This window comes from Ovis canadensis, chromosome 7 (genome assembly GCF_042477335.2).
Source record: "Ovis canadensis isolate MfBH-ARS-UI-01 breed Bighorn chromosome 7, ARS-UI_OviCan_v2, whole genome shotgun sequence".
Taxonomy (NCBI): Eukaryota; Metazoa; Chordata; class Mammalia; order Artiodactyla; family Bovidae; genus Ovis; species Ovis canadensis.
Genome location: NC_091251.1, coordinates 86,807,636 through 86,819,759, shown reverse-complemented (window position 1 = coordinate 86,819,759; position 12,124 = coordinate 86,807,636). Strand labels below are relative to the sequence as shown.

At 40.7% G+C, this 12,124-nt stretch overlaps 1 protein-coding gene across 1 annotated transcript in view; it reads left to right on the top strand.

Annotated features, from left to right (window-relative positions):
* The window catches only part of ESR2 (estrogen receptor 2), a 61,377-nt gene that overhangs the window by 25,041 nt on the left and 24,212 nt on the right, over positions 1 to 12,124 (top strand). The window contains exons 5-6 of the mRNA XM_069596779.1: positions 3,807 to 4,106; positions 6,869 to 7,007. Of these exons, the coding sequence (XP_069452880.1) occupies positions 3,807 to 4,106; positions 6,869 to 7,007 (439 nt within the window). The remainder of the gene's footprint in view (positions 1 to 3,806; positions 4,107 to 6,868; positions 7,008 to 12,124) is intronic.

Below are 12,124 nucleotides of genomic sequence, written 5' to 3'. Positions count from 1 at the left end.
TATTTGCCTGCTCTATAGATACTTTCATGCATTGGAGTAGGAAATGGCAACCCACTCCAGTGTTCTTGCCTGGAGAATCCCAGGGACGGGGGAGCCTGGTGGGCTGCCGTCTATGGGGTCGCACAGAGTTGGACACGACTGAAGCGACTTAGCAGCAGCAGCATAGATACTTGAAAGTGATTTGTTGGGGAGGTGATATAAAATAGTAGTTAAAAGCAGCAGCTCTGGATTTGGACCACTGATTGGGTTTCGGTCCTGCTTCTGCTATTTTGCAGCTTTTCTACCTTGGGCAAGTTACTTGAGCTGTTATGCCTGGATCCTCCCCTGTATGTTGAAGATGGTAATACCACCTGTCCTCTCAGGCAGTTGTCAGAAAGGGATAAGCTATGTACAGTAATACACAAAGCCTGGCACATAGAAGCTTCCAGTCTATGATAGCTGCTATGACCATCATTTACCATTGTTGTTGTCATCTTGTTTTTGCTGGGGCTCTTTCTAATATGGAGTGCTCCTATTTGATAATTTCTCATTAAGCTCACTCAGAGACACACTGAGTGACTCTGCCTAGATTACAGGGTCAAAGCCATAACCCTGGGAGTGTCCTTGGTACAGAAATGTGAGTTCTTTGTCAATGGCTTTATTTTTTTACCTTCTCAAATTAATTTTATTCCAGTGTATAGAATACAACTTGATTTACCTTAGGAGCTCTATTGATAGATTCTAAGGGCTTTATTTTATTGATCCTAACTTAGAACAGGGTCTAGTACATGGAACTTTGTTGGGGAAATTTGGTCAAATAAATTTGAATGTTTGGATTCAAAACCTTTCACTTTGTATGGAGTCTGTTTTGTAAACTCTTTATCCTCATATTCTCCACAGAAGAGAAATGTGTGATTAGAAAGCTACTTTTTTAAGCAATACATTTTATCCCATTTTACCCCAGAAGTATAATTTATCTTTAATAATAATAATAATAAATATATAATATCATATGTAAATAAATAATAATAGTTCTCTATGTGATTACTGATAAAATGAATTACATTCTAGGCTTTTAATTCTTTTCTTGAATATTTTGTTTGATTCAGTAATCCCTAGATGAATAGAGCCTTTCTTTCTACTGTAATTAGCCAAGAATAAGAGAAATTCAGATAAATTTTCTTGGAAGTAAATAAATTTGCTCATACTGCCTAACTCATATTTCCTTTTATAAATGTGAACAATTGAATTTAGTGAACAAAGGCAATCGTGGTAGTATAGAAAGTAGGCATTCTGATTTTAAGTTCTGGATTTTTTTTAGGGAAAATTTATATAAATGTTGTGCCCATGCTAATGACATCCTGATTTATGTCTTTTTAAATTCCATTTTACATTTTTTACATTTTACACTTATATTTTTTACATTTGTCAATGGATATTTAGAAATATTTTGCCTATATATATATAGGGCTTTGGGAATTATATTTTTGTTACTGACTTTTTTTATTTTATTGTGGTAGGAGAATATGATCTATATAATAGCAGTTTTAATTAAAGTTGACCTGCTGCTGCTGCTGCTAAGTCGCTTCAGTCGTGTCCGACTCTGTGCAACCCCATAAACAGCAGCCCACCAGGCTCCCCCGTCCCTGGGATTCTCCAGGGAAGAATACTGGAGTGGGTTGCCATTTCCTTCTCCAGTGCATGAAGATGAAAAGAGAAAGTGAAGTCGCTCATTTGTGTCTGACTCTTAGGACTGCAGTCTACCAGGCTCCTCCATCCATGGGATTTTCCAGGCAAGAGTACTGGAGTGGGGTGCCATTGAAAGTTGACCTAGTATGTAATAATTTTTAAAAATTGTTTTGATATGTATGAGTTTAGAATTATTTATCTTTCATTTATAATCTACTTATGAGACCTTAATAATGATTTTTGTCTTAAAGTTTGTCTGATATTGACAGTAACTCCAATTTATTTGGTTAACTTTTGCCAAATCTTTTTCTGCTCTTTTACTTTCAGTTTTTCTCTGTGTTAGATGTATCCCTTAATAACTAGCCTATGTTGTTGTTCAGTTGCTCAGTCATGTCTGACTCTTTGTGACCCCATGGACTACAGCATGCCAGGCTTCCCTGTTCTTCACCAAGTCTCAGAGCTTGCTAAAACTCATGTCCATTGAGTCACTGATGCCATCTCGCCATCTCATCCCCTCTCCTGCCTTCAATCTTTCCCAGCATCAGGATGTTTCTAATGAGTTGGCTCTTGGCCTCAGGTGGCCAAAGTATTGGAGCTTCAGCATCAGTCCTCCCAATGAATATTCAGGACTGATTTCCTTTAGGATTGATTGATTTCATCTCCTTGCAGTCCAAGGGACTCTCAAGAGTCTTTTCCAACACCACAATTGAAAAGCATCAATTCTACAGCACTCAGGTTTCTTTATGGTCCAACTCTTAAATCCATACATGACTACTGGAAAAACCATAGCTTTGACTAGAGGGACCTTTGTCGGCAAAGTAATGTCTCTGCTTTTGAATATACTATCTAGGTTGGTCATAACTTTTCTTCCAAGGAGTAAGTGTCTTCTGATTTCATGGCTGCAGTCACCATCTGCAGTGATTTTGGAGCCCAAGAAAATAAGGTCTCTCACTGTTTCCATTGTTTCCTCATCTATTTGCCATGAAGTGATGAGGCCAGATGCCATGATCTTAGTTTTTTGAATATTGAGTTTTAAGACAACTTTTTCACTCTCCTCTTTCACTTCATCAAGAGGCTCTTTAGTTCCTCTTTGCTTTCGGCAATAAGGGTGGTGTCGTCTGCATATCTGAGGTTATTGATATTTCTCCCTGCAATCTTGATTTCAGCTTGTGCTTCTTCCAGCCCAGTGTTTCTCATGATGTACTCTGCATATAATTTAAATAAGCAGGTTGACAATATACAGCCTTAATGTACTCCTTTCCCAATTTGCAACCAGTCTGTTGTTCCATGTCCAGTTCTAACTATTGCTTCTTGACCTGCATACAGATTTCTCAGGAGACAGGTAAGGTGGTCTGGTATTCCCATCTCTTGAAGAATTTTCCACAGTTTGTTGTGATCCACACAGTCAAAGTCTTTAGCGTAGTCAATGAAGCAGAAGTAGATGTTTTTCTGGAATTCTCTTGATTTTTCTATGATACAACGAATGTTGGCAATTTGATCTCTGGTTCTTCTGCCTTTCCTAAATCCATCTGGAACATCTGGAAGTTCTCAGTTCACATACTGTTGAAGCCTAGCTTGGGGAATTTTGAGCATTATGTCTAGATTAAAAAAATATATCTAATCTCAAATTTTTTCAGTTAACTTATTATTTGAAATAAACTTATTTGTGTAAGTATGTAAAAAAATACACAGACACACATACACACATGCAAAAAAGCTTAAGGATGTATTATAAAAATGTATTATTTCTAGTCAGTTCCTACTTTTCCCTATCTTCTGCTTGAAGAAAATTCCTAATTTCATGGTTTGGAAACTGAACTCTGTTAGTACTCTTTAAAAGAAAGATGGATTTAGATTTAGAAATGGAATAGATGGTCTTGAAAAGGAAACCTAAAGATCATTTGGGCTGTTGTCTCTCAAAAGTCATTATTGATTTTGCTAATACAGTCACAAATGTAATATCTTAATACATGCCTCACAGGCTCCAGAAATAAAAGTCAGACTCCTGTACTAAGCCATATTCTATGAATAGACACAGGTCTTACAATGATTTCTGTTTTCATCCTGGTGACTGGAGGAACCTGATGCTGCGTTGGGGAAGAGACGGGGAAAACACTGTGTTATCTGCTCTCTTTTAGGCTCCCGGAGAGAAAGGTGTGGGTACCGCATAGTGCGAAGGCAGAGAAATTCTGATGAGCAGCTGCACTGCCTGAGCAAAACCAAGAGGAACGGTGCACCCATGACCCGAGTGAAGGAGCTGCTGCTGAGTGCCCTGAGCCCAGAGCAGCTGGTGCTTACTCTCCTGGAGGCCGAGCCGCCCCACGTGCTCATGAGCCGCCCCAGCGCGCCCTTCACTGAGGCCTCCATGATGATGTCCTTGACCAAGCTGGCCGACAAGGAACTGGTACACATGATCAGCTGGGCCAAGAAGATTCCGGGTAGGGCCTTCTGAGCTTAGCTTTAAATTTATTTGTAGAAAGACCTGCTCCTAACCTTTATGGGGCACGAATACAGAATGGAGGTCTGCAAGCTGTGTCTTGAGTATTTAGTGGTTTGACAGCTTGATTTATAAGCTTTAAATGGAATACGTCCCTTTTCTTATCTTGACACTTGTGCCTTCAACACAGGTGGCCAGGTTTCAATTTAGAATTCTTGAATTCCTCTGAGTTCTGTACCAGAAGGAGTTGTATATGGTGGGCCCCTTCTCTTCCTGTCCACCCCTGTTCCCCGCTCCACTGATCCCACACTGCCTTGCACACACCAAATCCTACCTGTTCATATCTCCTACAGACATTAGCTGGTTTGGCTATATCTCAAGCCTAGATATGTTCTGGGAAGATAGACCCAGGGAAGAGACCCACCCATGCTCTGGATGTGGGCGTGGGGCCACTTAGGCAGGGAATTTTAAGGTCCTGAGACCTGGAGCATGGTCTAAAAGAAAGAAATCTGGGCTCCACCTTAACCCATCTCCTGGCTGTGAACTCATCCCCTTGGGAGGAGAGGTGTGGTCAGGTGAGGGTGAGGTGGGGCACAGTATGACCTTTCACAGTATGAAAGTGAAAGGTTTCTCCGATGCTAAATAGGAATTGTAAAATTTTGTTCCAATAAAGAGAAAAATCAGTAATACATACATAAATGAATAAAATGGATAAATAGAGTAAATCAGCTATAAAAGTAACATGAATCATCAATAAACCTGGAATGCTTTTTAACTTGATAAAAATGGGTTTGGTTATTCCTGAATTGTCATTTAGAACATGCATTTTCTATTCTATAATCTGTTCATTTTCCCAGACCAGTTTGTAACATATACACCCAAGGTAGTGCATGGTCACCATCTAGTTATCATTTGAATTGGTATTTCCATGAAAGAATGAATCAAGGATTCTAACATAGATTGATAGCAACCCATGCTTCCTCTGGAAGGGCTTCTCCATGTACATCTTTCCATTTGTCTAAGAAATGAGGTCTCCAGGCTAAGTCACTAAGGATGATTCCCGTGGCCCAGAGGGCAGTAACTACATTAGGCAGATTTTGAAGATTGAGGGATCTGGGGGAAGAGCACCTGGGTTAAGGGTCTCAGAGAATAGGATTCACAGGGGTCATTTGTTGGCTTCTGAGCTTTCTGAGAATTTTCAGGTTTTTCTACTTCAGTTTTGATGGTTTAGCATCTTCTCCTTTGCCAGAATGATGTGTTGTGTTTTTTTTTTTTTTTTCCTGAGCTCTTTCCCATAGGAGACAATACTGGTGCAGTTTCCTCTAGCTTTTGATCTATGTGTATGCCAAGCCTAGTTTTCAAGACCCCACCTGGAGAGTGGTGATTAATTACTTCTGAGAGCTGTGTAGCTTCTTTGTGCCAAAGCAAAACAGATCTCTTAAGCTGCATCAGTCCCTCTTCAAGTCTGGTGTTTGGGAAATTTTTCTGAAAGCTTAGGCATAGTCTGAAGTTGTGGGATTTTTTCCCCCCACTTTCTCAGCTAGCATAGTCATTGTGTAGACCAAAAAAAAAAAAAAAAAACCCAAAAAACAAAAAACTTAGTCTATCAGCTAGTCTTGGCTTTGTTGAAGATCTATAAGTATGAAAAGCTTGATCTTCCTTGGGCAGGCTTATTGTCTGTAACTGTGGGTGAGGTTGGAATGTGTACACATACCAGGAATGTGAACTGAGTATGTAGGATGTGGCTTTGGAAAGGATTTATCCATCCTTCCATTCAGTTCTCCTTTGTTCAGATTTCTGTTATAATTGTTCAAAGAGTTGAACCACATATGTTCTCTGTGCCATAGTGTCTTCATCTGTAAAATGAGGATGATGAGAGATCTCACCTCTGGGAAATTCTCAGAGGTAGGCATTGTTGCCCCCATTTTTTCCTGTAAGAAAAACAAAAACTTAAAAGAAGATTAAATAACTAGCTGGGATGAGGCCGAGCAGGGGTTCTAAGCAAAGTCCATTGCACTCCAAGGTCATTTGTTTGTTGACTATATTTATATTATACGGCTTCCTCCTCTTATCATGACTTATGGAGGAAGCCCCAGTGATCTCTGCTTCTGAAGTTTTCCCTTAGGGACCTGTTTCTGTTGTTATGTGTGTTCTTCAGCATAGAATAGCCCAGAAACAAGTACACCCACTCAGAAGAATGATTCTAATACTAGATGGGAAATGGTAAGCAATTGGAGGAACTCTTTCAGCTGGAACTTTGACTTTCTCCAAGAGCTGGTCCTGTTTTCTCTGCAAGCCCCCCACCCATCACCCCCACTATCCTGTCCCCTTACTCCTCCTGCCCCCATCATGGGCTGGGCCAGACAGGCAGCCCCTCTGGCTGGCGTCTGAACTCTATCTTTCTCGGTAGTGCAGAGGGATTACTGGGATATAACTAACAAAGGTCAGTGCCAGCTTTGTCTTCTTCCCTAGCATCTGTCTGGGAACTGTATAAACCTAGCTAATAGTCCTTTGGAAATTCTGAATGATGTACATTTCTCTCTAGAAGGTGTTTGAGACTAGAAATTGTGAGTTACTCACTCTGAATTCAGTATTTTCTTCTCATCAGCTATTAACCACATCTTTAAAATATTGATTTCCCCTGCACTCTGGGTGATTTGTGTTTTCTTAGCTTTTCAAAACTTGCTCTTTTTTTTTTTTTTTAATGGAATCAGGGAGCTGAGGAGGAGGGCGGGTATGCTTACAGCCTCTTGCTTTCCCCAGGCTTCGTGGAGCTCAGCCTGTACGACCAAGTGCGGCTCTTGGAGAGCTGCTGGTTGGAGGTGCTCATGGTGGGGCTGATGTGGCGCTCCATCGACCACCCCGGCAAGCTCATCTTTGCTCCAGACCTCGTTCTGGACAGGTGAGACTCAAATTCCTTGTATTTCTTCTCCAACTTGAGTGAAGTGCCAAGTGAAGTGGGAACAGAGTCCTGAGTTCTGCAATGAAAACCTCACTCCTGAAAGGGCAGGTAGGAGGAGGAGAAGGTCGTGAGCTCCTTCACTGGGTCAAGAACCTGAGAAGGAGAGTGTGAGTGCAACGCTTCAGTGTCCTGTGACTCATTGTTTCCTGTGACGCAGCAGCGCTCACTGGCCCGACCACACAAGGGCCTGTGTCCTGAGGGGGTGTGGGTACTCAGTGTGAAGCTCACCTGAGGTCTTCCTGCATTACAAAAAATCCATTTTTAGGTTTTAACTTTTAAGCTGTCCTGCTGTTCTTTCCACTAGTAGGGGCCATTTACATCTCCAGCTATCTGGACCAGTGGTAAAATTCTTATGAATCTACCAAGTTTATTTTTACATGCTTTAACTCACTCTAACTACACATATTATATAGCATTTTGGGCAAAGCAATGGAAGAAATGGTTATTAAAACCAGATGAAAGTTGATGGAAACTGGGGAATGATAGTGTTAATGCTATAATTTCTTGCATTTAGTTTTCTTTTGAAGATGGTGTGGAAAAGAAACCACTTCTTAATTGACTTAGTGAACTGTACATGGAGGGAAAGCTGGAATGTACAGCAACACTGAAGCTTTTTGGTAGGAAAAGTAGAACACGTTCTTGGTGTTGTATTTGAACAGTTTGAGAATCTCCATGGAAATTGATTTTTGTCTTCCTTGTATTGAAAAAGTGCTAGTGTTGAGTGTTCAGTCACATTGGACCCTAAGCCTGTAGGGAAAGGATGGCTACTGCTGTGAATAGGGGGATCTGCCCCCAGCTCTTGGCACTACCTCTTTAGATCTTCAGAAGCTCCCCATGCATACCTTACTCAGATGAAAAGTAATAGCCAGGGTGTTAGCACCTACTCCTCCTGTTGTCGGGGATGATGGCATTGACAAAGAGTGCTGTTCTAAGTGACGGAGGTGTTTTGGTGGAGAGCAGGGCCTTTGGGAGGAGCTGGAGCATGGACTATGGCTCTAGCAGGAGCAAGCCCAGAGGGAGGTTCTGGAAGCCCAGACCCTTCAGTAGCAATCAAAATAGCTAACTTATTGGCCTATATGTGGCAGGCACCATCTTAAGCACTAATGTCTTAGGTCATTACATCTTCACAGTAGCCCTTTTTGAGTGAGCACCATTATTATCCCTTTCCTTCAGATATGGAAGTGGGACGTTAGGTAAATTGCCTGCAGTTATGGTGATGGAGCTGGACACGGGGACTGGCTGTGAAGTTCACCCTCTTACCAACAACAGTACATGCCTCTCAGCAGGATAGAGAACTGGATGAGAAAAGAGGAGGAGGCCAAAGGCAAAGTAACTTTCTGCTTTATTCTTTTATCTTAGAACAAGTCTATTTTACTCTCTGGCCATTTCAGAAAACTTCTTCCTCCAGCTGGCATTTCACGGTACCATGTTGCAAGGCGGGCTGAAAGGCCAAGCACCCAGTCGCAGCATCGCTGACATTCATTCCTGCGTTCAACGTGTTCCACTTGGAATTTAGATAAAGGTGCACACGCACACACACACGCACACACACACACAAATATACACACATAATTCCCTAGAAGTTAGTGCTAGGAAGAAGTTCTATCCTTTGGTGAACTAATACATTTGCAGACTTTGGGAATGGGTTTGCTTTTTTGCGCTGATTTCTAAAGTGTTGCCACATTTAGAGTTCATTTTCAGTGACTGTTTCATTCCTGGCTTTTAATACAACAAACTCGCCTCTTTGTATGGGTTCAACTCCTATATGTAAATAGGTTACTGTAAATTGACACAAACCCCAGATAAATTTTAGGCCTACCTGTTGGTTGAGTAATAGAAAAAGAAGTAATTTTTCTTATATATTTATTTTAATTAGACTCACATTAGAAGAGAAGAATTGATAGAAATTGTGTGTATTTGAGTGTAGAAGAGGAGTTCTTGGGAATTGTAAATGCATTCACATTGAACAGGCATTTTTCTTTGAGTGTCTACTAGTTGTTAATTTTGGTTGCAGTCCCTTCTTGTTTTGAGCACTCTGTAAAAGTCTAGAATTTCAAGTCTCAGATTCTTAGTACATCTATTATACATACAGCATAAATATATTTTAGTGTAATGGGTATATATCTGGAGGAGTTGCTTATTCCAGCATGTTTAAAAATTTTTGACAATTCCAAAAGTCAAATTATTTACCATAAAGGAGTTCTAATGGGAATCTTTTCTGCCATGTGAATAAAACTTTTTCACACTACTTGAAAGTAACTGTCTTTTGGTGGATTGTCCTGTCAAGAGTTCCTCTATGTGGTAGTATGACCATTTAAGCAGTGAATACAACTAAATTAGCCTATTTATTTGTGGAGACTAAGACTATAATTTCTGTTTCCCTTTATTCTTGTTGAGGCTTCTGCAGTGAAAAAACTTGAACCTACTGAGGATGAGAGAAAAATCCAGGTATCTCAGCTTATTTCTAACAAGGTAGCTATTTAGGTAATCACTAGAATCCCAATTCACGTGAAGATCTACCAGAGAATTTGAACTTCTACTTATTTGAGAAATTGTATATGCTAAGACATTATGTGTCCTTAACATCAGTAGAAAACTGTCAAATGTTATTATGAAGTCAGAGGAAGTAGATGTTTATGGGGTTCTGTGGACTAACAAATATAAATGTGCTGAGTTTTCATTCATGTTAGGTATTTTTTAATTGAATTTTCTTTAAGAGACCCACAGAATTTTCCACTTCTAAATTTTTATTTCCCCTTTGTACTCAGATCATTCCACCTTAGTTGAATATTAAAGTCCTTCCCATGTGTCTCCCAACCCCACTGCCTCTGACACAGGAAGACAAGTTGTGGTCCATTAGCCACACGTGTACCATCAGTATAAAGCAGCAAGCCCCAAAGGACATCTCTTTCAAGATGTCCTTGGTATCAAACGGAATATTTTTCTTTTGTTACCAAATAATAGTCTGCTTGAAACTACTACTTTTATTTTTATTTAGCACTGGTTTATGGGTAAATGGGCTTCCCTGGTACCTCAGCTGGTAAGAAATCTACGTGCAGTGCAGGAGACCCTGATTCAATTCCTGGGTCAGGAAGATCCCCTGGAGGAAGGGATAGGCTACCCACGCTACTATTCTTGTTCTTCCCTGGTGGCTCAGCTGGGTTTGATCCCTGGGTTGGGAAGATCCCCTGGAGAAAGGAACAGCTACCCACTCCAGTATTCTGGCCTGGAGAATTCCATGGACTATATAGTCCGTGGGGTTGCAAAGAGTCTGACACGAGTAAGTGACTTTCACTTTTTCACTGTCACTGTGGATTAATGGGGTGTAAAAGTAAATTTCCATGAGTAGTTTTGTTTGATATATTGTTTTGATATTTTAATATCCAACTCATATACCTACTAGATTGACAACTCATATACCCAATTGGTTGAATTAAAATCTTTTAAACCTGTCTTAATATCTTACTCATAAATCAGTGTCAATCCATAGTTACTTACAGGATAAATGAAATAGGTCTTGTTGATATTTTAAAGTCCTGCCTCACTATTCTGTATAATTCATCTTAAAGTAGAACTTTAATTAGGGTGTCCTTTATAAAGTAAAGGCTTCCCTGATAGCTCAGTTGGTAAAGAATCTGCCTACAATGCAGGAGACCTGGATTCGATCCCTGGGTTAGGAAGATCCCCTGGAGAAAGGAAAGGCTACCCACTCTAGTATTCTGGCTTGGAGAATTCCATGGACAGTATAGTCCATGGGGTCACAAAGAGTTGGGCACGACTGAGAGACTGTCACTTTATAAAGTATTTTACCTTATTGTCTCTATGTTTCTCATATTTCTTTTCTAAAAATTTGTTTGATTTCTACAGCCTGTGAAGTAAATAAAAATATTCTAACCTTGCCCGCCCTCAACCCCAAATGAGATGGTTGGCTATCACACTTGCTGGAGAAAGCAATCAGACCTAGTTCTTTACAGTGGCTTTAGGAATTCTCTTTTCCCATGAGGTACATATGTTCTGATTTTTGTGAGTAGCAGCATTCATCAGGGCTTAAAATACCATGTGATATAAGTTCTCCCTCCATTTTTGAAATGTGAATTTACACTTAAAATACTATGTATTTTAATAAGGAAACAGTGCTAACTTCAGTATTTAGGGATGTGTTCTTGGGCTCAGGTGACAGCTTCTGCAAAATAGGATTAATTTCTAAGGAATCCTCTTATGCTACTTGGGGAAGTGGACGTGTGCGTGTGTGCACATGTGTGCCTATGACTTCTCTGAGTTTCACAAAAGAGTAAAGAGCCAAACTACTTACCTGTCAGTGCAGGACTTGTTGGACTTTTTGTTTTTGGCCCCAGAGATATTTTAAAACTAACTTTTCTCAGTATCAAATGTCCTTAAACCCATCAGTTACAGTTTCCAATAACTCGTTATCCTGGGAAGAGTGATTTGGTGATTGGCTCGAGGGGCATTCAGTGAGTAAGCATTCCTTGTGCCTCTGCTGTGTTCAGGGCATGCGTATCCTTACTGGACAGTTGCAGCAAGCTGCCTGGGAAAGGCCAGAGCAGGGGAGGGCTGGGGTTTCCTATAGGCTTTGGCACCTTTGGCTCTGTGCCTCTCCAAGTGAAAGGCCTCTCCAAAGTGGCCTTTCCCTTAGAAGTGACTCCTAAGGGGCATGATATTTTATCATTTAAACTGTACACTTTCAGAAATTCTAGACTGGTTGCTGAAGATACCATGCTTGTTTGCTAAAGTGTGCAGTTTGCGTACTTGTAACTTTGTATAGTGAGTTTGCAGGAATGTGCAGGATGCTGGTGAGTGGCCATCATAGCACCAAATGGGAAAGACTTTACCAATTTGGCACCCACTGGTGTCAGTTCACTGAACTCTACAGAGGCCCTTTCTCCAAACACCACCGTCTCTGGAAATGTCCTGGGTTGGGATTGGAGGAAGGATGAGGGACTAGCCAGTTCTTTGAAGATCTCAGGTCCCCTTCAGGGGCTGCTCCAGAGACTGAAAATGAAACTTTCATGATTTCACTTTTACCACAGCTGCCCTTT